General features: G+C 65.3%; 2 protein-coding genes across 4 annotated transcripts; both read left to right on the top strand.

The window, feature by feature from the left end:
- Window positions 1-107: 107 nt before the first annotated feature.
- LOC141955238 (kinesin-like protein KIF18B) lies at window positions 108-13,867 on the top strand. 3 transcript variants are annotated; one of them, XM_074895162.1, is made up of 17 exons: window positions 108-461; window positions 1,390-1,733; window positions 2,314-2,714; window positions 5,443-5,600; window positions 6,079-6,183; window positions 6,457-6,567; window positions 7,994-8,191; window positions 8,379-8,555; window positions 8,946-9,020; window positions 9,139-9,248; window positions 9,555-9,666; window positions 9,905-10,020; window positions 10,768-10,982; window positions 11,749-12,088; window positions 12,840-12,935; window positions 13,121-13,311; window positions 13,552-13,866. In XM_074895162.1, exons 3-17 carry the CDS (start codon window positions 2,399-2,401, stop codon window positions 13,665-13,667), a joined length of 2,436 nt encoding a protein of 811 aa, XP_074751263.1. In that variant the 5' UTR covers window positions 108-461; window positions 1,390-1,733; window positions 2,314-2,398; the 3' UTR covers window positions 13,668-13,866. The 3 variants fall into 3 exon arrangements, with proteins under 3 accessions (XP_074751263.1, XP_074751264.1, XP_074751265.1); XM_074895163.1 differs by lacking the exons at window positions 108-461; window positions 6,079-6,183 and having other exon boundaries at window positions 867-1,733; XM_074895164.1 differs by lacking the exons at window positions 108-461; window positions 1,390-1,733; window positions 2,314-2,714 and adding an exon at window positions 4,558-5,022 and having other exon boundaries at window positions 13,552-13,867.
- A 2,686-nt stretch (window positions 13,868-16,553) lies between these two features.
- Window positions 16,554-19,648, top strand: LOC141955233 (glial fibrillary acidic protein-like). The gene is made up of 6 exons (XM_074895153.1): window positions 16,554-17,020; window positions 17,600-17,660; window positions 17,880-17,975; window positions 18,050-18,211; window positions 19,086-19,211; window positions 19,424-19,648. Exons 1-6 carry the CDS (start codon window positions 16,554-16,556, stop codon window positions 19,646-19,648), a joined length of 1,137 nt encoding a protein of 378 aa, XP_074751254.1.
- Window positions 19,649-22,228: the final 2,580 nt, after the last annotated feature.

Genomic DNA, 22,228 nt, shown 5'->3' with positions numbered 1-22,228 from the left:
GATGCCTTGCTGCCTGACCCCAGGGCTACCCCATGGTAAAGCAGAGCTGTGACCTCTCCCCGTCTGCTGTCTGTGTCCCCGCGTGGGGCAGAGCCGACATCCCCCAGCCCAGGGACAGGGTCCACCTGCCACCCCCCCAGTCGACCCCGCTTGGCTTCCTGAACTGGCCCGGCCGGGGGTGCCGGGAGAGGCTCCCCTGTCCCCAAGCGCTGGCGTCTTCTCTGCCACCTCCAGTGCAGACAGTGGGGGTGCCACCGCCACCATGTCCCTGACCCAGAGCCCAGGTGGCCCCATGAGGGGTGTCCCCTCAGGTACATGCGTCCTCACTGCAGGGGGGAGGACGTGGTCCAGCCCTGCAGAGCCATGAGGACCCTCTGACACGGTCACCTGTCACCGCTGCTTCGGTGCAGGCAGCGATTCATAGAAACAGACTCTACAACTGGAGTAGAGTTACACAGCAGGTATGTTTGTATGTTTACTCCGGCCGGGGTGCAAGGGGATTTCTCTGCAAAGCTTGCACCCCAACAGCACATTTTACCAAAAACTTACCAAGTGTGGATATCCATATTCATTGGATTACACAATACAAATATCCATGTGCATGAGTGAGGCTGGGTTGGCTCTAGATGCTGGTGTCAGCAGTTGATGTTCTCTGCCCATTGCCTCCTGGTGGGTGTCTCTGGGGTCTGTTGGAGGAAGGCTCACAGTCCTCCTCACCTTGTACTTTTCCTTGGAGCATATGCAGATTCTCTCAGGCAATATCTTGAACAACAAGAGTGGTTTTCAGATGGTTTACCAACTCTATCTTACCTAAAAGCACCAGTAGATCAGTTTCTACAGCCGATACGTGGCTGTCTACCCACTACAAAGACTCAACTTGTCAGAACCCATCTGCTTTCCAAGGACATGGCTCCTATTTTTGCCAAACATAGTAGTTCTTGGTAAGTTTCCACAGAAAATGCTTTGTTTAGATGCACACAGTAGCCCTTGGTAAGCTTCAACAGAACAGTCAGGGCAAGCAGGATTCTTAAGCAATATTCAGAAATTATTTTAAGTTGCTCTAAGCTGTTATAAGTAAATCAGTTTCAAAGCACGGGATCATTTCCTTGTATCAGCAGGACGCCGCCCAATTCGATGAGCCCCTGCGGTGGGGTCAGAGGACAGGAGCCGCTGGGGCCCCCTGGGTGGCCCTGGGGACAGGGTGCACGGGTGGGTGTGTGTCCCCCGGCGGTACCGGGGCTCGTTTCTCAGCACCAATTCCCCGGGAGCAGCAGCGGCCGGGCAGCGGGAGCTGCTCAGGGCCGGGGCTGTCAGCTCGGAGCTGGGAGGAGAAGGCTGCCGCTGCGGCTCGCTGTGGCAGGCAGCAGGCGGCGACCCCGCGCCCCTCAGCCCTGCCGGGCCCTTGGCTGGGCTCTCTCCGCTGGACAGCGCTCGGGCCGCCGGTTCTCCCGGCCGCAGGGGGCCGCCACGGCCGGGACGGCGACGGGGAGGGGGGAAAGATGGCGGCCAGGTCGGGGCCGCGGGACTACCGCTCCCATGGTGCAGCGCGCCGGGCGGACAGCCAATGGGAGGGCGAGGCGGGAAGAGCGGCCAATGAGGAGCGAGGGCGGGAAGATCGGCCAATGAGGAGCGAGGGCGTGAAGAGCGGCCAATGAGGAGCGAGGGCGTGAAGAGCGGCCAATGAGGAGCGAGGGCGGGGCCTGCGCGGCCGTTGGCAGCGGAGCGGCGGGAGGGTCCGTTGAGGCGTTGGGTGCGCGGGGGGGAGGAGCGGGAGCGCGGGGGGCAGGTCGGGGGCCCTGGGGGCAGGTCTGGGGCCCTGGGGGCGGGTCTGGGGCCCTGGGGTGGGCGGGCCGGGGCTCGGAGGGGTGGGGAGGGCTGGGAGTGCCTGCGGGGCCGGGGGAGGCGGTGTGGGGGGCCGGGGGCCTTAGGAAGGGCCTTGGGTGGGCAGAACGAGGGGCCCGAGGGAGGCTGGGGGGGCTCGAAGGTGGCAGCGTGGAGGGGGGGGCGGGCTACAGAGGCCCGAAGGGGAGGGGGTGGGACGGCGTCCCTGGAGGGGGCGGGCAGGGCTGTGGGAGGGGGTTGTGGGGGCCTGAAGGGGGTGTGGGGCCGTGAGAGGGGCTGCAGGGACCAGAGGGGGGTGTAGGCCGGGGGGGACGGGGCTGAAGGGGTCGGGCCGTGGGCGGGTGTTAACGGCAGCTCTGGGGGCACCAGCGGGGCTCAGGACAGGGAGGGGGTGCGAGGCCTTGCCCAGCTGTGGGCTCCCCTCCACCCCCTCAGCCTCAGCTGACCCATTCCCCCCCCCCCCCCCCACAGTGCGTGAGGCCCTTGGGACGTTGGAGCCCGGTGCCGTTGTTCTCCAGGCAGTGCCGCGCCCCCATCGCAGCACCCCCCTGTCACCATGATGCTGGGGCCCCCGCCCCAGGAGGGCTCTGTGGCTGTTGTGGTGCGTGTGCGGCCCCGCGCTTCCTGTGAGCGAGAGCGGGCCGCACGCCCCGTCCTGCATGTCGTTGACCAGCACATCCTCGTCTTCAACCCTGAAGAGCACAGTGGCCCCCCCAGCAGTGTGCTGCCCACTCACGGGCCCAAGCACCACAGCAAGGACCTGAAGTTTGTCTTTGACCGAGTTTTTGGGGAGGGGGCCACGCAGGAGGAGGTGTTCCAGCACACCACCCACGCGTTGTTGGACAGCGTCCTCAATGGCTACAACTGCTCCGGTAAGACCCGGAGGGTCCTCCTTTGATCAGAAACCCAGAATAATCCAGGATAATAAAGATCTTGAAGCTCCTCCTGTCCAACCACAAACTTCACACTGACCGTTCCCGACTCCACCAGATCCCTCAGTGCTGGCTCAGCCCGACTCTTCAACCCCTCTAGGGATAGGGACTCCCCCCCTGCCCTGGGCAGCCCATTCCAACGCCCAACAGCCCCTTCTGCAAAGAAAAACTTCTAAAATCCTTGCAGGAGCTCCTGTCCCATCTGCTCCCAGGCAGGGTGGACTCAGTGGAGCTGTTCATTTATTGTGGAAGCCCTAAGCAGCTGGGGATATGAGGGTACACAACAGCAACACGCAAACATGCAGCCTGAAACTTGGTGCTGGCACCAAGCTGGTGTGACTGTGAGTGTGATCGGGACAGGGACGATCCTGACATGGAAATGTCGAATCTCCCCCTGGGGAGCAATGAGGAGAAGCAAAACCTGAATAAGAGCAACTTCCGGAGTCACAGGATGGTTTGGGTTGGAAGGAACCTTGAAAGATAATCCAGTCCAACCCTCCTGCGATGGGCAGGGACATGTGTCACTAAATCTGGTTGCCCAAAGCCCCGTCCAACCTGGCCTTGAACCCTGCCGGGGGGGGGCAGCCACAGCTTCTCTGGGCAGCCTGTGCCAGGGCCTCACCGCCCTCACAGGGAAGAATTCCTGCCTTACGTCCAGTCTAAACCTGCCCTCTGTCAGTTAAAAGCCGTTGCCCCTTGTCCTGTCACTGCAGGCCCTGGTAAAAAGTCTTTCTCCGACTTTCCTACAAGCCTCTTTCTATACATTGAGAGGCCTCAGTAAGGTCTCCCCGAGCCTCCTCCTCTCCAGGCTGAGCACCCCCAGCTCTCAGCCTCTCCCCGCAGCAGCGCTGTCCCAGCCCTCAGACCGTTCCCGTGGCCTCTGGCCCCGCTCCCACAGGTCCATGTCTGTCCTGTGCTGGGGACCCCAGAGCTGGATGCAGGGCTCCAGGGGGAAAAGGATTTGTGGGGAGGAAATGGTGAGGAGGGACCTGGCTGGGCTGGAAAAGCAGGAACAGTGGGAGGATGAAGACAGAGGAGTGCAGTCTCCCAAGTTGGGTCTGGGGCTGCATCTGCAGGGACATTTCTAGCTCAGACAGAGATGTAGGTAGACTGGATGCAGGTAGAGTTGAGGATTTCCAAAGGAGGGCCCCAGAGATGAGCCAAGGGCTGGACAGAGAGGGGAGACTGAAGGAGATGGGTCTCTTCTCCCTGGAGAGGAGAAGAGTCCGGGGCGAACCTCATCCGTTTTTGAGGACTTAAAGGGCAGCTTTGGAGAGGATGGGGGCTCTCTGGTCACAAGTTGAAGACAAGGGGCAGCAGGGACATGTTGAACCAGGAGAGGTTTCATCTCAGTAGAAGACATTTTTTACAGTGAGAACATTCACTGGCACAGCCTCCCCAGGGGCATAGTGGAGTCCCAAGGGCTGGGGGTGTTCAAGATGCCATTGGACAGGGTGCACGATGATCTCATCTGGGCTCCCCTTCCCACAAAAGCTCAGACCAGATGATCTCTCCAGGTTCCTCACAGCCTGGGTGTGCTGTGGTTCTGTGATGCTGGGGGCCACAGCGGTGCTGGAGGGGATGGAGGTGGGCGTTGGGGCAGAAATGAGGCTGGGCAGGTGCTTTCCAGGCATTCTGAGGGACAAGGATGACATGCTCTCCGCTCTGCTAGGGTGGGAAGGATGGCGAGAAATCAGGTGGATCTGTGGCGCAAAGAGCCCCTTGCTTTTGCCATCCCTTCGCAGCCCAAATCGCGGTGAGGGGCAGAGCTTTGGGAGGATGCTGGGTTTGGGAGCGGGATCTGGGGTGAAGCAGACACATCTTGGGGTGCTTTGGGGTTTGCCGTGCCCCTTGTGAGCATGCCGCAGGCTGGCAGCTCTGTAAAGCCAGGTCTGAAAGCTCCTTGCTGGGTCTGAAAGCTCCTCGCCTGCCGCCGCAGCCCCCCGTGCTGTTGGCAGGCTGTCAGCAGACGAGCGGCTTAACGAGCACATCACTTGTGTGAGGCAGCACCGTGCGGGAGAGGCTGCTCTCCTGTCTAATCATGTGCCGGGCCGGGCACTGGGACCGGAGGATGCTATTCCTGGCTCTCCGGCATGCTCTGAGAGCTGCTGAAGGCTGCCTCTGTCACTGTGCCCACCTGGCAGGCACGTCTCGTGTCTCTATCTGCATAAAATAACTCCAGGATCCTCAAACGAGAGTTGCCAAGCCCCGAGTGCTGCTATTGGGGGGACGGGCTGAGGCTCTCTGGGTTAGTGTGTCCTGCTCTGATGGTGACGCTTCAAAGAGTGTTGAAAGGGGGGGTGGGGGGGTGAGATGAATTACCAGGTCTGGAAGAAGAAACGCCTTCTGGGGAGAGGTGGGGGAATGGGGCTGCTCGGCTTGTTAAAAAGAAGGTTCAGGGGTGACTGGAGCATCCAAGCACGTGATGGTTTGGGGACTCGTTCTGTCTCTGCTAAATGAGAGAGGCTGCAGTGAGAAAAAAAACTGCACTGAGGGGTCGAGTGGCAAACGCGGAGGGGAATTGGCTTTGGCTTCTCTCTGCAAAGGCTGTGAGCAGCCCCCGCCGCAGGGGTTGCTGCGGGAAGCTCTCCTCTCCGGCAAGGAGTGCACTTTCCGCCGCTCCTGTTAATTAACGATCGTTGCAACCCTCCACCCTTTCTCTTCCCAGTGTTTGCCTACGGTGCGACAGGAGCAGGGAAAACCTACACCATGCTGGGCTCGGAGGAAAGCCCTGGCATCATGTACCTCACCATGGTGGAGCTGTACAAGAGGATCGAGGCCAGGAAAGAGGAGAAGAGCTGTGAGGTGCTCGTCTCCTACCAGGAGGTACGCCGCGTCCGAGCCGGGTCCCCTCCTGCCTCCGGGTCACCGTGACTGGGACCTGGGGTTGATCCAGACCCTGCAGTGCCACACTCAGGGTACCCGCTGCACTGACAGCTGTGCCCGGTGTCCCCAGGGCAGCCTTAGAGCTTGGCTGGAAGCAGGCTCACCCACCCAGTTTGGAGAACTGGTGCTGCTGGTTTCTCCCACCTGGAGCCTGGGGCATTTTCTGCTCCTTGCCGTGGTCCCCGAGCGACGAGGGCTTCCTGGCTTTGGAGGAGTGGTGGCGCGGTGACTTGCCAGTGAAGCCCTCCCAAGCTCTCCTCTGCATTGAGAGCCCCCTCAGCTGCTCTTGGTGTAACGAGGCCCCAGAGGTGGCATCGGGGGGACACCAGGTTGTGCGTGACACTGGGGCACAAAGTTCCTCTCCCTGCTCCCCGTTGGGTAACCAAACCTCAGCCTTCCGTGGCGTTCCCTGCTCCAGGTGTACAACGAACAGATTCATGACCTGCTGGAGCCCAAGGGCCCTCTGGCCATCCGGGAGGATCCTGAGAAAGGAGTCGTGGTTCAGGGTCTCTCCTTCCACCAGGTGGGTAGAGAAATGGGCACAAGGTCTGGGCACCGCTGCGCCTGCACCAGTTCTGACAGCGGATGCGTGTCCCGGGGCCGTGGGGGGTGTGAGGGCGCGGGGGTGCCATCTGCGCGGCTCCTGGCGGACAGCAAACGCCACCCTGAGCTGAGAGGAGCCCCGCGGAGCTGCAGGATGCCTCAGCCTACGCCGCCGTGGCTGCTGGGTGCTGGGTTGTCTCGGTGCTTGCGTACGGGCTGCGCTGACGCCCGCCCTCTGCCCGTTCTCTCCCAGCCCGCGTCGGCAGAGCAGCTGCTGGAGATGTTGGCCAACGGCAACAGGAACCGGACGCAGCATCCCACCGACGCCAACAGCACCTCCTCCCGCTCGCACGCCATCTTCCAGGTGAGGGCTGCGGGTTGCAGTGTCGCTCGGGATTTGTGCTGAGAAGGGGGCGAGGGAGCCAGCCTGTGCCAGGACCCAGGGTTCCTGCCCCTGCTCCTGCTGTGCCACAGGAAAAATCGGTGGGTCCTGGCCCTGAGAAGAGAGGTGTGGGTCTGGGCAGGCCAGTAGCCAGCGCTGCAGCAGGACAGCACACACTGGTCACGCTGGTGGCCACGTCTCCCAGACAGCCCCAGACTCCCAGCTTGGTGTTAGGGGTCCCAAGGGCTGAAATTTCCCTTTGTGCTTTTGTCTCTTGTCAACTCAGCGTGTGGGAGCTGCACCTAAAACCTTCCTCAGAGCAAAGGGGCCGCGTATCGCTGGCTCCTGCTTGTGCCTCCCCCCAGGTGCCGCAGGCAGGCAGTCTGCTCCGTCGTGTCTCCCCCGGCTCTGAGCCGGGAATTCCGCTCCCCCGGGGCTCTGTGAATTTGCTCCCCGGTTTCTCGGTGCTCTCCTACACAAACCTGCCAGTTGATTTCAATTCCAGCCAGGCCCTTCCCCGAATTAGCAGGGCCGTCACGGCTGCGTGGGGAGACAGAGGGCTCTGACTGCAATTTCATTCTGAACCTGGTGCCTTGCCCGTTGCTGCTTGCAGGGGGAAGTCCAGGTGTCTGGATGCTTTCCCAGCCGGGCTTGTCACTGGGTGCTGGATTCCCGCCTGCCGTGAATCCATGAGCTGTGCTGGAACTCTGCCCTGCCCGGCAGGCAAACCACAGTCTGGTGAGGATGCAGGATCGGTTACCAGCCTCCAGCATCTATCTCTGTGGCACCTCCAGGCCATGCAGGAGCCGCTCCTGGGGGGCTGAGGGGGTTCCAGGGCGGTGGGGGAAGTGTTTGCTCCTCCTGGGAGATCTTGAGAGATGCTGAAGGGGAAGTTACGGAGCAGTGCTGTGGGTGAGTCTCAGTGGCTGTGTCCCTCCTCGCCTGCACCAGCTGGGAACTGGGCTGGGCACCGCCAGCCCTGCTTGGATGCCTCCCTGGGGCACTGCGAGGCTGTGTCTGGGGGCTTGCAGCCCCCACTGGCATCTGAGATTTCTGGAAAAACCCACAGTCGGAGTCAGGGCTGGGGCTGCCACCGTGCATGAGCACATCCTGGATGATGCCAGGGCTTTGGGTTGGGGTGTTGCCCTTCGGGGACACGACCAGATTATTTTCCGCAGCTCTGTCCCGTCTTGCGAGATCCCTTCCGTGGCTTTGCTGCTCAAGTCATCGCCGAGTTTTTGCTTGTCTTCTCAGCATGCCGGGCCCCTCCTTTCCTGCCGCTCGATCTCACGCCTGCGTGATCCGCTCCGCCATCGTTTCACAAACATTGAAACCGGTGATGCTGGCTCCAACCAGCAGCCCCACGAGCCTGGTGGAGCTGCAGCCTCACCCACCTCTGTCCTCGCAGATCTACGTGAAGCAGCAGGACTGCACTGGCGGCCTCGCTGGCGACCTGCGAGTGGCCAAGATGAGCCTGATCGACCTGGCAGGCTCGGAGCGAGCTTCGGTCGCCAACACCAAGGGAGAGCGGCTCCGGGAGGGCGCCAACATCAACCGCTCGCTGCTGGCCCTCATCAACGTCATCAACGCCTTGGCTGAGGCAAAGGTAACGCTGCTCCTCGCGTGGCCCCGCCGGGGTGGGCGGGTGAGCGCGGTGTCCTCCGGGGATGGTTCTGCCCGCGCGGTGAGGGTGGCAGCCTGGGCTGGGCTCCGAGAGGTGCCGTGGGATGAGGGTGGCCGCGCCCTTGCGGCACAGATTTGGAGCTGAGCAGAGCCTTGATCTCTCGGTACAGAGCAGGAAAAGCCACATCCCGTACCGGGACAGCAAGCTCACACGCCTGCTGAAGGACTCCATCGGCGGCCACTGCCGCACCATCATGATCGCCGCCGTGAGTCCCTCCGTCCTGGCCTACGAGGACACCTACAACACCCTCAAGTACGCCGGCCGGGCCAAGGAGATCAAGGTGTCGGTGAGGATCTGGCGTTGCGGCGGTGATCTGCTCTGTGTTTGGGAGCGGCTGGGGATGGCTGGGAAGGAGCCTGGTTTGTGGGGGGGGAGGTTAGTGGGTGCCTCCCTTATCCAGCTTGAGTTTTCCAGCCCTGGGGGTGCCGCTCTGGGCAGACAGCAGCGGATGAAGCTGCAGACAGTGTGTGCCCTGTCTTCGTGTAAAGCTCCTCAGCCCAGCACCCAGAAAGGCTTGTGACTGCGGCAGCAGGTCCCTGAGCGCAGCTCCTGTCCACTGCAGCCACCCTGGGGCTCCCTGGGGAGCCTGGAGGAGGCTGAGCAGCTCCAGCACTGGGAGAGAGGTACGTGCAGCCCCAGTGCTGCTTTAACCTCTGCCTTGGCCCTGTCTCTGCAGCTGAAGAGCAACGTGACCAGCTCTGACGGCCACGTTAGTAAATACGCCGTCACCTGCGAGCGGCTGAGAGCGGAGGTGAGATGCTGGCGGGGAGGGGAGGGCTCTCGCTTTAGCTGTGGTTTGCTGGGGACGTGGAGCTCTGAGCTCCTGGGCTCGTGAAACCATCTGAGCAAGAGCTGATCCTTCCTCGCAGGTGGCAGATCTGCGGGCGAAGCTCCGGGTCTATGAGGACGCTGCCCGGGAGTCACAGAACCAGGCTCTGGCGCCGCTGGCTCCCTCCGGCTTCCCAGAGGGGCTGCCCAGGTGAGGCTGGTGGGGAGCAGGGACAGAGCTTGGTGGGACCTCCTGGTGTGCCCCGAGCCTGTGGGGTTTTAGTGCTGGTCAGAGCCCAGGTGTCCATTAGAAAGCAGAGGAGCTTCTTTACTGGTGTGCACGTCACCTCGACTGGGCTCGGGGGCAGTTATGAGCGTGGCAGAGCACAGTGCACAAAGCTGGGCTGCAAAGGCCTAATCCTCTTCTCCTTGATCCATCCCAAAACTTCTTGGGCAAAGTGACAGCTTCCCCAGAGGATCTTCTCTGGCTCAGTGGCTGCTTCTCTGCCTTCTGCAGGTTGGAGGAAGCTGTCCCACAGACCAGCGTGGCTCAGAGGGGGAGTGATGGAGAGCAGCAGGAGCTGGGAGCTGGACAGTCTGTTGGGATGCCAATGGAGCTGGAGGAGGAGGTGAGAGAAGGGGTGCTGTGATGAGTGGGGCCTGGTGGGGGGCTCACATACCCTCGTGGGGTACCCTGGGCGCGCTGGGAGAGGGCAGGAACTCACCCGGTCCACGGGCTCCTGGCTCAGCGTGTGGGGGGCTGTGGACTGCTGGCAAAACCCCTTAACTTCCCAGCTAACGGGGAATTTGGGGAACAAACTCAGCTCAGAGATGGGCTAATGCTGCGCTTTTGGGTGATTGCTCCAGGCTCCAGAGGAAAGGCCTCCCAGCAGCCCCAGAGCAGCCCACCAGACAGACGTCCAGCTGGAAGGGAAGACACCAAGGTGCCTTCTGCAGGGGTTGTCTGGCAGCCGGGCAGAGACGTGAGTGTCCTCGTGTCGTTCCCACATGTTGCTTCCTCATGTTTGCCTGCGGAGGACGGGCTGCCCACCCTCCTGTTGCATCCTGTAGCCATCCTAAGGGCTGTCCAGAAGGACGTGGGACCAGGTCTTTGTCTGCAGATGACAGCCGGCCCTGTAAAATAAGGGATTTGGCTCCTGGAGATCTAATCCCATGGGATAGTCTCTCCTGGAAATGCAGCAGTGAAGGTTTCCAGGCACAGCCACCGTGTGAGCCTTAAGTGCGCGTTGTTAGTCCTGAAATTACCTCTGCGAAGTCTTTCCTCTTGCCGCTGCTCCCCCGGGCCCTGCCCTGGCAGGGCTCCCGTGGCACCATCTGCTGATGTCTCTGCCCCAAGCATCTTGGCAGAATGAACCTCTTTGGAAAGGCCTCTTGAGGGAGGCTGGCCTTGACGTGTGCCTGGATCTGTCTGCCTCTGCCGGAGCTGACAAGTGTCTGAAGCCCGGCAGAGCCTGCAGGTGCCGTTTTGTCCCTGTAACTAACAGGTAAACACACAACTCACAGCTCGGGTTGTCCAGGAAGAGATTTACAACTTGGGTATCTCTCGACTTCAGTTTGCCTCTCTTGCCCCAAAACTCTGCTAACAGGCTCTGCCCCGCCCAAGGAGGTGTCTCAGAGGTGACGCTGGTGCTGCTGGGCCTCCGTTACTGGTGACGCTGGCTCACGCTCGCCTGCTAACTGGTTCTTGGGTCTGTCTCTCTCTGTCCCAGGCTCCTGGCTGCCGTCCTGAACGTTGCCCGAAAGCAATACGCCCTCCTGAAGGCTGCCGCCCTCCTCACTCCTGCCATGGTCTCCGAATTTGAGGACCTGGAGCGCCTGGTCAGTCAGGAGGCTGGTGTAAGCGGGGAGCAAGCCACGTCTGCAAAGGGAGCCGCAGAGATCGGCGGGGCCAGCCCTGCCCAGAGGATGCAGCAGGGCTGTGAGGGTGAGAAGCTGGGGCCGTCGGTGCTGCCCCCTCTCTTTTGTCTCGGTGTGCGCTGGAGGAGCCGGTGGCGGGGGGGCAGCTCCCAGCTGTGGGCACAGGGCAGGGAGATGAGTTTCTCCTGACTCCTCCTGACGTGGCACCCAGCGGGTTCTGCCCAGAGCGGCTGCAGCCTCGCTTTGTAGAGCGACTGGGGCTGGCCAGCACCGCCGGGAGCCCGGGGCACGGCCGGAGCCAGGAGCAGCCCTTGTCTCCGGGGAGCTCAGCATGTGTGTGCGAGTCAGCATAAATGTGAGGGATATTTCTGCTCCTGGAGACCAAAACAGCAGTTCTGATCCTCATTTGTCCTCCTCTTGTTTACTCCTCCATGGAACATTTGTCCCAGCCAGCCTGGCTGTAGCCTCCCAGCCGGCAGCCTGCATCTGACCAGGGCTGAGCTCTCCCTCCTCATCCTCAGGGCCGATGCACGATGCCCATAGCGAAGCCGTGGGCGCTGCAGACCCTGTGTTCCGGGCACAGACCGGGCGTTGCCGCAGGGCACTTGCTTTGGGCCCAGCCTGATGCCTTTAGGATTAGTTGTGCTGGCTCTTTTCCTCTCGGTTTAAGGTGGTTGGATGGAAACACCCGCTGGCAAACGGCTGCTGTAGGGCTCGCTGGGCTGACCTCCGCCGAGCTGTGACGGGGGGCTGTGAGGGGGATGCCCCGGGCTTTGCGGGTGCCTGGGAACTGCAGACAAGGAGGTGACTCTGTTTCTTCTCTGCTCCTTCAGCCCAGGTGTCTGTCGCCGTGCCCAGCACCCCCGGGATGAGTGGCACCGTGCAGCGCTTGCAGGACCTCGCTGCCCCCTGCAGCCCCACGTCGGTGGCTCCTGGCCCGATTAAGAGGAGGGGGACTACAACAAGTCACATGTCCCCGGTGTCATCGGCTGCCCAAAACCGCCGCACGCTGCCTGCTGTGCCCGTTCACAACCTGAACGAGACTTTTGAGGTCTCCAACAGCAGTGGTTCACCCAGCGTGGCCGAGGCAGCTGCCTCCAGCCTGCCAGAATTCTCCATCTGGGAGAGCGTCCAGAGCCACCTAAACAAGCAGGACGGCCCCGTCGTGCCCCAGTAAGTGCTGGCCTGGGGGGGTTAACTGTGGTTTTGGGGCTCCCCCCTCCACGATCTTGCTGTCTGGGTGAATCCTCCGTGGATCGCTGCAGCTCTGCTAAGGGGGGAGACTGGGCAGAAAACACTCAGCCTGCAGACAGGCAGCCAGCGGTCCGAGCTCGTGTGTGAATCGCTGTCAAAGATATAAAAAACATTCCAAGGAAATCTATTTCTCCCTTTGGGGCCCTTCTGGAGCCCCGCGTGCTGGCTGGGAAGCAGGTGGGGCCTCACCTCTGCTCCCAGAGAGGTTGGAGCGAGGGTTGGGACTGCACACTCTGGGGTTTTGCGTTTTATTGTTTAGTTGGTAGTTTGGGTTTCTTTATTGCCGGTGCTTCAAAGGGGCTCTGGATTTTCCAAAGCTCTGTGAATCTGTGAGAGCATCCAAAGGCAGAGATGGGCATGGCCTTGGTAACGCAGGACACCCCGAGGTCTCCCCGTCTCCTCCTGCAGCTCTAGGAAATGGTTCCTACCGAGGGAACTGGGGACACTGAGGTCCAGGGGAACAGCCCGAGCACCTCAGGGAGCAGCAGTAGCCAGGCGGCTGACGCCTCCTGTGCCGCTCTCCTGAGGATTTACCCCTCTTGGAACGGTTTTCCCCTACAAAACCGGGCAGGTTTCCTGTGACTCCTGTTCCCTGCGGGCGGATGGTGTTGGCCTGGCTGCCTCGCAGCCTCACGAGAGCGGGCACTAACTCCCTTCTCCTTGGCCGCAGAGCCTGTGCCCCGGTGTCTGCCGTGAAGGGTTCCTCCATCCCCAGGCCCTCCGTGGTCTCCAAAGCCCCTGCGCAGAAGCGGAGGCGAGTGGAGAGGTGAGGCAGCCGCCGGCCCCCCGTGCCCCAGAGCGCCCCGCGCAGGCAGCAAGGGCTGGCAGCTGCCTGGGGCTCGAGCCCCCGTCCCTGCCTGCGTCGGCCCCACCTCACCTGTGACACGTGGGGACGCGGGGGGGCTCCGCCCTGAGCCTCGCGGGTTTAAAACGGCCCCTTTCTCTCCACAGCGCTGCTCCCCCCACCCTGGGTGGGCTCCAGAGCTGCAGCACCCCGAGATCTGCGCAGCCCTCCCGCGCCCCTCCGCTCCCGGGCAGGCGCCTGGGGAAACCCTCTGCCCGCAGCACCACGGGCTGCAAGAGCGTTCCCTGCGGCAGGGCAGGCACCAAGCGGGCGCTGGACCAGCCCCCTTCCGGGTCAGGTGAGGAAAATACCTCGAACTGGGAGGTTTGCTGCTGGTGGAAGATGCTCTTTGGGGTTTGCTGCTTCCTGGCTGTAGCCAGAGCCTCGGGGAAGGCTGGTGGGTGCTTGGGGAGGGGCAGAAAGGAGGAGGGGGCTGGCAGCACCTGGATCTCTGTCGGGGCGGGGGGGGACGGGACCTGGGTTTGCTGCTTTTACCCAGCAGCTGCCTAATGCACTTCCCTCCTCTTTCCATCCTCAGAGCATCCTGCGGGCCCTCTCTCCTGGAAGGGCAGCAGAAGGACCACCAAAGAGCTCGTGGCCCTGGGCAGTGCCCCCCCTGCTCCCACCCCCCAGCCAATGAAGCTCTTATGCTGATGGCTCCTGCACCCAGGATCCCCGGCAGTGTCCCAACCCAGGTGCCAAACTTCTTCCTTTCTCTCGTAGCCCTGTCCCACCCTTCCTGCAGCCACACAACAATTCCTGCAGCCCTTCTTGTACCCCTGCAGTCACCCCCAGCCCCCTCCTGTTCACCGTCCCAGTTACGTCCCCTGTCGTATGATACTAAGAAATAACATGTATTTTTAATAAACCTTTTTCGTTTCCAACCAGAGGGGAGAGGGGAGACGTGCGGCTGTTTCTTCTCGCCTCCCCCTCGCCCAGGGAGCTGGGATGGGGAAGCAGCTCCCGTCTGAGCGGGCCTGGAAAAGGCCCTTGCTCGTGGGGGTGGGCTCTGTCGGGGCTTCCCCCATCTCCCATCATCCCCGGGACCCCGTGGGTGCCTTCTGCCCCCTCTGCTGTGCCAGGGGGGCTCTGGGGCGCTCGCTCCGTGTCCCAGAGTGCCGGCAAGCACCGGCTGCTGCTGCTTTGCGGGGCGAAAAGTGTTTCTGCTACAACCCCATGGCCACCATCCCTGTCTCCGTGTGACGCTGGGGGCTCCTGGCTCCAGCCGCCTGCACAGCAGAGAGCTCCCCGCATCCCTACCTGGGGACCACACCTGTCCCCCGACACCCCTGCGACCCCCTTTCCTGCCGTGCCAGGGCACGTCTGGCCACGGGCACATCTGCTTGCCTGCCCCAGCTCCTCGTAGCCACCCCCAGAGGTGACCAAGCGTGGTGGGAGCAGGACGGGGAGGGAGGACCCAGCTGCGGGTGTGCTGCTGTCCCACAGGGACCGGGGTCACCGGCTCCTTCTGCACTACTTCCCTGCCTGGCAGCGGCTGATCTCGCCTTTGTCTTCTCAGAGCGTGGAAGCTTCTAATTAACACTTGCAGCCCGCTCCCAGTCCGTTTGTCTCATTAAGGGGGGCCGGGGAGGAGGAGGGGGAGAGCCCAGCTCTGCCTGCCGGCAGGGACAGCTTTCTGTGCTTTGATCCCGGCCGGCAGGAGCTGGGAGAAAATCAACCTCTGGGGAGCGGCGCGGGGGCTGGCGAGGACCCCGCCGCGCCCCCAGCCCCGTCCTGCCCCGCCAGGACTGTGCACGCCAGGGGACTTCAGAGAGTCCCGGGGGACGGAGGAGCCCTGTCACCAGGGGCTGTCACCCAGCACACGTTCCCAGGGCTGCCACTCTTCCGGGAGGCCAAGTGTCACTTGCGGGGTACATCGGGGCCCCAAGCCGGGCGTTCCTGTGGGCAAACCCCTGCCCGCCGCTGGTGACAGCGGCCCAGGACAGCTGGGGGACACGGGCCTGCCTGGGGGCGAGGAGCTTCTGGGGATTCGAGGGGGATGTGGCAGCAAGCGGTTGTCTCGGAGCGCCGCCCGAGTGCCCCCAGTCGCACCAGTATGAGCCCGCCCTGGCCCTGGGTGCCCACAGGTCACACCCGTGGGGCCACGGCTGTTGCCACGACACTTTCCAAGTGGCCGCGGTCGGTGGCCCGGCGACGGTGGCCGCGGTCCAGCGGGGCCTGGCGGCGTGTCCCCGTCCCCGAGCGGGCGGGGAGCCTTTCCCGGCCATCGGCTGCCATCTAGCTGCCAGCCGGCGGGAGCTGTCCCCCGCCCTGGCCCCGCTCCAGCCCCTCCTGGGACCCCCCCGGCTTCATCCAGCCGCCTCTTGGGGCCCCCACCCCGATGCCCCCACGAGTCCCTCGCGGTCCCCAAGCCCCCCGGCCCCCGCCGGCGCTGTCCCCGAGGCCTGGCCATGTCCCGCTGTGTGGCTCAGGGCTGGCGGTGGCCCCGTGCCCCTGGCTCTGTCCCCCCGCGTTTCCCGGCAGCGCCGGGCCCCGGCACAAAGAGACCCCGCGGGGGGGCCGGGCCCGCCGGCTCCGGCCCCGCACGAAGCCCCTTTCAGCCGCCCGGGGAGGGGTCCCGGCCCTCCCTCCTCCCCCCGCCGCCCCCGGCGGGCAAAAGCCCCCCCAAACTCAGCGCACAGGTGACGGGGACGCGGCCGCGCACCCACAGCAGCGGCTGGGGCAGGATCCGGCCCCCCCGAGCTGGGAAGGGGGGACCCGGCGCCCTGAGCCCCGGCCGGGCTCCGGCAGGACCAGGCGGCGCTTGACAGAGCCAGCGGGGGGGAAGGACTTGGGAGGCGTCAGGCTCTAATTAGCAGCCGGCCTTAATGAGCAGCCGGCCTTAATGAGCCGCCTGCCCGCGCTGCCAGACGGCCCGCACAGAGCCTCCGCCCAGGGGAGCCGGGGCCGGGCGGCGGGTGCGGAGCCGCTTGTGCCGGGGCTGGGCCCGGGGGGGCGACACGGGGAGCGGGCGGGGTGTGAGTCGTGAGAGAGACAGAGAGTGTGTGTGCGTGTGTGCGTGTGTGTGTGTGTGCGTGTGTGTGTCTCTGTGTGTGTGTGTGCGCACATGGGCATGGGGGGATGGAGACGTGTGTGCGTGTGGACGTGTGTGTGCACCCAGCACCCACAGCGCCCTGGGCCCCCGCACCCAGCACCCCTGGGCCCCCACGGCCGTGCCCCCAGCACCCACGCCGCCCCAGGGGAATGTATCCCGCGCCCACGGAGCCCTGCAGCGCTGCCCCCAGCTCCCGCGGTGCCCACGGCCTCGCACCCCGCCTCGCACCCAGCACCCACCCGCCGGCTGCCCCACGGGTGCCCACGGCCACGGCTCTGCCTCCCAGCCTGGCGTGTGCCCCAGCCCCCCCAGTGCCCGCCGCGGGGGCAGGGGGCCGTGCTGCGGTGCCCGGGCTGGCTGCCAGGGCACAGCCCCCCCCTGCTGCTGTGCCGGGACTTGGGCTCCCTGCCCGGTGGCCAGTGACGGGGGGGCCCCCGGGCTGCACAAAACCCCCGGGCCGGGCCCATCACGCCCCCCCCTCCGGCATGGAGAGCCAGCGGCTCTCCTCCTACGGCCGCCGCATCGGCCCCGCCGCCCCGGGCTACCGGGGGCTTCCCGCCAGCCCCCCCGCCCGGCTCCGGGCTCCCCGCAGCGCCCAGCCTGGTCCCCGCACGGGTGCCCGCCTGGGGCTGGGCAGGATGGACTTCTCGCTGGCCGCAGCGCTCAACTCGGAGTTCAGGGAGACGCGCACCAACGAGAAGGTGGAGATGATGGAGCTCAACGACCGCTTTGCCAGCTACATCGAGAAGGTCCGGCTGCTGGAGCAGCAGAACAAGGTGCTGGTGGTGGAGCTGCACCAGGCGCGGGAGCAGGAGCCCTCGCGTCTGCCCGACGTCTACCAGGGGGAGCTGCGTGACCTGCGGCGCCACGTGGAGCAGTTGGCCACCGCCAAGGCCCGTCTGGAGATCGAGAAGGAGAACCTCGCCGAGGACCTCGGCAGCCTCCAGCAGAAGTACGGCTCTGCCCCGCTTGGGGTAGCCCTGGGGCCCAAGGTGGCGACCATGACCAGGGTGGGGATGGGGAGCGGGGTGGGGATGGGGAGCAAGGGGGCCACCAGCAGCACGATGGCCTCAGGGACCAAGGTGGCCCCCAGGATGGTGATCACAGTCATCTGGGGACCAGGGCGGTGGCAAGGACCAGGGTGACAGCAGGTATCCCCAGGTTGGCCACTGAGACAGAGACCAGGGTGGCCACCAGGACCAGGGTAGCCCTGGGGACCGGGCAGTGGTGGGCACCAGGGTGGTGACGGGGCCGCGGGTGGCAACAGGGACCAGGGTGACCCCGGGAACAGCGCAGGACGGTGGCGGGGGGTGTGGGATGGGCACGTGCTCCGACACAGGGCGTGGGTGCTGGGAGCGCAGGGCCGTGTCGGCCCGGGGGGTCCATCCCTGGGGCTCAGGGTGACGAGGAGCAGCGCCTAATGAGTAGCAGCAATACCGAGTAGCAGCGCCCAACGAGTACTGCGCCTAACGAGGAGCGATGCTGAGGGGAACGGTGCTGAGTGAGTAACGGTGCCTCTGCTCCGGCGCAGGCTGCAGGACGAGGCGACCCTGCGGCTGGAGGCCGAGAGCGACCTGGCTGCCTACAGGCAGGTGAGGGCAGGGGCTGGACCCTGCGTCCCCCGTCCTGCAGCCCAGGGGCTCAGCCCCCAGCTCAGCCTCCCGCGGGGACGGGCAGGGGTGGGCAGGAGCGGGCAGTGGGGGGCTGGGGTGCCTTGGGGTGGGCAGAACGGGGCAGCACGGGGAAGGGCCGGGCAGCTCGGGAGGGAGCAGGCCCTGGGGACGGTCCCTCCTCTCCCCCCGCGGCGGCAGGACGTGGACGCCGCTGCCTTGGCTCGCCTGGCCCTGGAGCGGCGGGTGGGGACGCTGCAGGACGAGATCGCCTTCCTCCGCAAGGCCCACGAGGAGGTAACCCCGCGCGGGGGGCTGGGGGGGAGTCCCGGGGCTCACCGGGGCCGGGCTGAGCCCCGCTGTCCCCCCAGGAGCTGCGGGAGCTGCAGGAGCAGCTGGCCCGGCAGCGGGTGCACGTCGAGGTGGACGCGAGCAAGCCGGACCTGACGGCCGCCCTGCGCGACATCCGCAGCCGCTACGAGGCCGCGGCCGCCAGCAACGTCCGGGAGGCCGAGGAGTGGTACAAGTCCAAGGTGCGGCGGAGCCGGTCGCCCGGCGGGGGGGCCTGGCTGTCCCCTCCCGAGCGTCACCTCCTCGGGGCTGGGCGGCGCCGCCTGGGGGTGGCGCGTGGGGTTTGGGATCCCCGCTGCCCCCGCCCGTGTCCCGTGTCCGGGCCTGGTCCCCGCGGGGAGCGGGGACGTGTCCCCCTGCGGAGTGACACGGGCACGGTCCCTGAGGCGTGTTCCCAGTGACGGGGCCCACAGGCACTGTCCCGCAGGAGCAGGGACACGTTCCCGGTGGCTTCCACAGGCACCATCCCTCCCACCTGCACGGCGGGGACGTGTCCCCAGCAGCACCTGCCGTCAGGGACGTGTCCCATGTCCGCTGTCCCGTCACCTCAAGGGAGCAGGGACACGTCTCCACGACACGTGCCATCAGCCACGTGCCCCACGTGCGCCGTCCCTTCCACCCAACACCGCGTGCCACCGGGGGCACGTCCCGTGTGAGCTGTCCCTTCCTCCCATGGCAGCAGGGATGTGTCCCCACCACAGGCGCTGCTGGGGCCACGGCCTCCCGGGAGCTGGGATGTCCCTGGGACACGCGCCTTTGGGGATGTCCCGCCTGTCCCCAACGGCTGCAGGAACAGGGACATGTCCCCAGGCCCACACCAAGGGCGTGTCCCGTGTGCACTGTCTCCTCCTGCCCCAGCAGCAGGGACACGTCCCCCGTGCCACGGGGCTCTGGGGACACGTCCCGTGAGCACCGTCCCACCACCCTGCCGGGTCGGGGATGTGTCTGTGTGCCACGTGCTGGTGGGGCCACGTCCCTGCAGTGGAGCAGAGCAGGGCTGTGTCCCCATGCCATGTGCCACCGGGACACATCCCACGGCACGTGTCCCCCCCCCAGTTCACAGACCTGACGGCCGCGGCCGCCCGGCACGCAGAGGCCCTGCGCGCCGCCAAGCAGGAGGCCAACGAGTACCGGCGCCAGCTCCAGGCCCTCACCTGCGACCTGGAGGCTCTGCGGGGTGCGGTAGGTGACAGCTGCGGGGAGCGGGCGGGGGACACGGCATCGGGGGGCTGCCACCGCCACCGGGCTCCCTGGCACGGCGCTGGGGACCCCCACCCGCTGCTGGGGGAACGGCTGGTCCCCAGGGGTGGGAGGTGGATGGGCACCGCGGAGAGCCACCAGCTCCCGGGAGAAGGCGGCGGTGGAGGGTGTCCTGTCCCCTCGGGGTCCCCCAGAACGAGTCCCTGGAGAGGCAGCTGCGGGAGCTGGAGGAGCGCTACGCCCTGGAGACGGCCGGCTACCAGGACACGGTGGCACGGCTGGAGGAGGACACCCGCAGCCTCAAGGAGGAGATGGCCCGGCACCTGCAGGACTACCAGGAGCTGCTCAGCGTCAAGCTGGCCCTCGACATCGAGATCGCCACGTACCGCAAACTGCTGGAGGGCGAGGAGAGCAGGTGATGGCAGAGCGGGGGCTTCGTCCTGCCCCTGCCCCTTCCCCGGCCGTGTCCCAAACTGCTGGAGAACGGCTTGCAGAGAGCAAGGCCATGGGTCTCTGCAGAAGCTGATTGCAGCCATCTTGAGGTAAACAAAGGAAAAAACCCAGGGTACAGTTATGCCAAACAACAGACTGTTATGTTAACAAAGAGAGAAACTGAGGTACACAATGGCCTTGATGGTAAAAACAACCTTGGGAAAGGAGGCAGGCCAGAAGAGGGAAGATGTTGTGACATGTCTGAGACGCCACAGGGGGCTGGGACATTATAATGTAGCCTTTTACATGTATCCAATAGATTTGTGAGTAGTATGCACGATTATTGTAGAGTGCTTATATAAGTGTGATTTCTTTCAATAAAGTTGAAGCTTGCTCTATCATTCACATTGAATCAGCTGCTTGCTTCCTCCGCCCGCCGCAGCAAACCTCATTTTTGGTGAGCGAGCTGGGGTGTGCGTTGTCCCTGCCCGGCGCTGGCACTGCTGGCCCCGTGCGCGGGCTCCTGCTGTCCCCGCCGAGGACGCGGTGCCTGGGTTAGTTCTGGTGCCTGCAGAGCCCAGTGGTGCACCCGTGGGGCAGCCGGCGGGTGGGTGCTGGGTGCGAGGCGGGGTGCGAGGCCGTGGGCACCGCGGGAGCTGGGGGCAGCGCTGCAGGGCTCCGTGGGCGCGGGATACATTCCCCTGGGGCGGCGTGGGTGCTGGGGGCACGGCCGTGGGGGCCCAGGGGTGCTGGGTGCGGGGGCCCAGGGCGCTGTGGGTGCTGGGTGCACACACACGTCCACACGCACACACGTCTCCATCCCCCCATGCCCATGTGCGCACACACACACACAGAGACACACACACGCACACACACACACACGCACACACGCACACACACTCTCTGTCTCTCTCACGACTCACACCCCGCCCGCTCCCCGTGTCGCCCCCCCGGGCCCAGCCCCGGCACAAGCGGCTCCGCACCCGCCGCCCGGCCCCGGCTCCCCTGGGCGGAGGCTCTGTGCGGGCCGTCTGGCAGCGCGGGCAGGCGGCTCATTAAGGCCGGCTGCTCATTAAGGCCGGCTGCTAATTAGAGCCTGACGCCTCCCAAGTCCTTCCCCCCCGCTGGCTCTGTCAAGCGCCGCCTGGTCCTGCCGGAGCCCGGCCGGGGCTCAGGGCGCCGGGTCCCCCCTTCCCAGCTCGGGGGGGCCGGATCCTGCCCCAGCCGCTGCTGTGGGTGCGCGGCCGCGTCCCCGTCACCTGTGCGCTGAGTTTGGGGGGGCTTTTGCCCGCCGGGGGCGGCGGGGGGAGGAGGGAGGGCCGGGACCCCTCCCCGGGCGGCTGAAAGGGGCTTCGTGCGGGGCCGGAGCCGGCGGGCCCGGCCCCCCCGCGGGGTCTCTTTGTGCCGGGGCCCGGCGCTGCCGGGAAACGCGGGGGGACAGAGCCAGGGGCACGGGGCCACCGCCAGCCCTGAGCCACACAGCGGGACATGGCCAGGCCTCGGGGACAGCGCCGGCGGGGGCCGGGGGGCTTGGGGACCGCGAGGGACTCGTGGGGGCATCGGGGTGGGGGCCCCAAGAGGCGGCTGGATGAAGCCGGGGGGGTCCCAGGAGGGGCTGGAGCGGGGCCAGGGCGGGGGACAGCTCCCGCCGGCTGGCAGCTAGATGGCAGCCGATGGCCGGGAAAGGCTCCCCGCCCGCTCGGGGACGGGGACACGCCGCCAGGCCCCGCTGGACCGCGGCCACCGTCGCCGGGCCACCGACCGCGGCCACTTGGAAAGTGTCGTGGCAACAGCCGTGGCCCCACGGGTGTGACCTGTGGGCACCCAGGGCCAGGGCGGGCTCATACTGGTGCGACTGGGGGCACTCGGGCGGCGCTCCGAGACAACCGCTTGCTGCCACATCCCCCTCGAATCCCCAGAAGCTCCTCGCCCCCAGGCAGGCCCGTGTCCCCCAGCTGTCCTGGGCCGCTGTCACCAGCGGCGGGCAGGGGTTTGCCCACAGGAACGCCCGGCTTGGGGCCCCGATGTACCCCGCAAGTGACACTTGGCCTCCCGGAAGAGTGGCAGCCCTGGGAACGTGTGCTGGGTGACAGCCCCTGGTGACAGGGCTCCTCCGTCCCCCGGGACTCTCTGAAGTCCCCTGGCGTGCACAGTCCTGGCGGGGCAGGACGGGGCTGGGGGCGCGGCGGGGTCCTCGCCAGCCCCCGCGCCGCTCCCCAGAGGTTGATTTTCTCCCAGCTCCTGCCGGCCGGGATCAAAGCACAGAAAGCTGTCCCTGCCGGCAGGCAGAGCTGGGCTCTCCCCCTCCTCCTCCCCGGCCCCCCTTAATGAGACAAACGAACTGGGAGCGGGCTGCAAGTGTTAATTAGAAGCTTCCACGCTCTGAGAAGACAAAGGCGAGATCAGCCGCTGCCAGGCAGGGAAGTAGTGCAGAAGGAGCCGGTGACCCCGGTCCCTGTGGGACAGCAGCACACCCGCAGCTGGGTCCTCCCTCCCCGTCCTGCTCCCACCACGCTTGGTCACCTCTGGGGGTGGCTACGAGGAGCTGGGGCAGGCAAGCAGATGTG

The sequence above is a fragment of the Athene noctua genome, unplaced genomic scaffold, assembly GCF_965140245.1.
Source record: "Athene noctua unplaced genomic scaffold, bAthNoc1.hap1.1 HAP1_HAP1_scaffold_150, whole genome shotgun sequence".
NCBI lineage: Eukaryota > Metazoa > Chordata > Aves > Strigiformes > Strigidae > Athene > Athene noctua.
The sequence above is the reverse complement of the archived record's forward strand: the minus strand, read 5'-3'. Positions and strand labels throughout refer to the sequence as shown.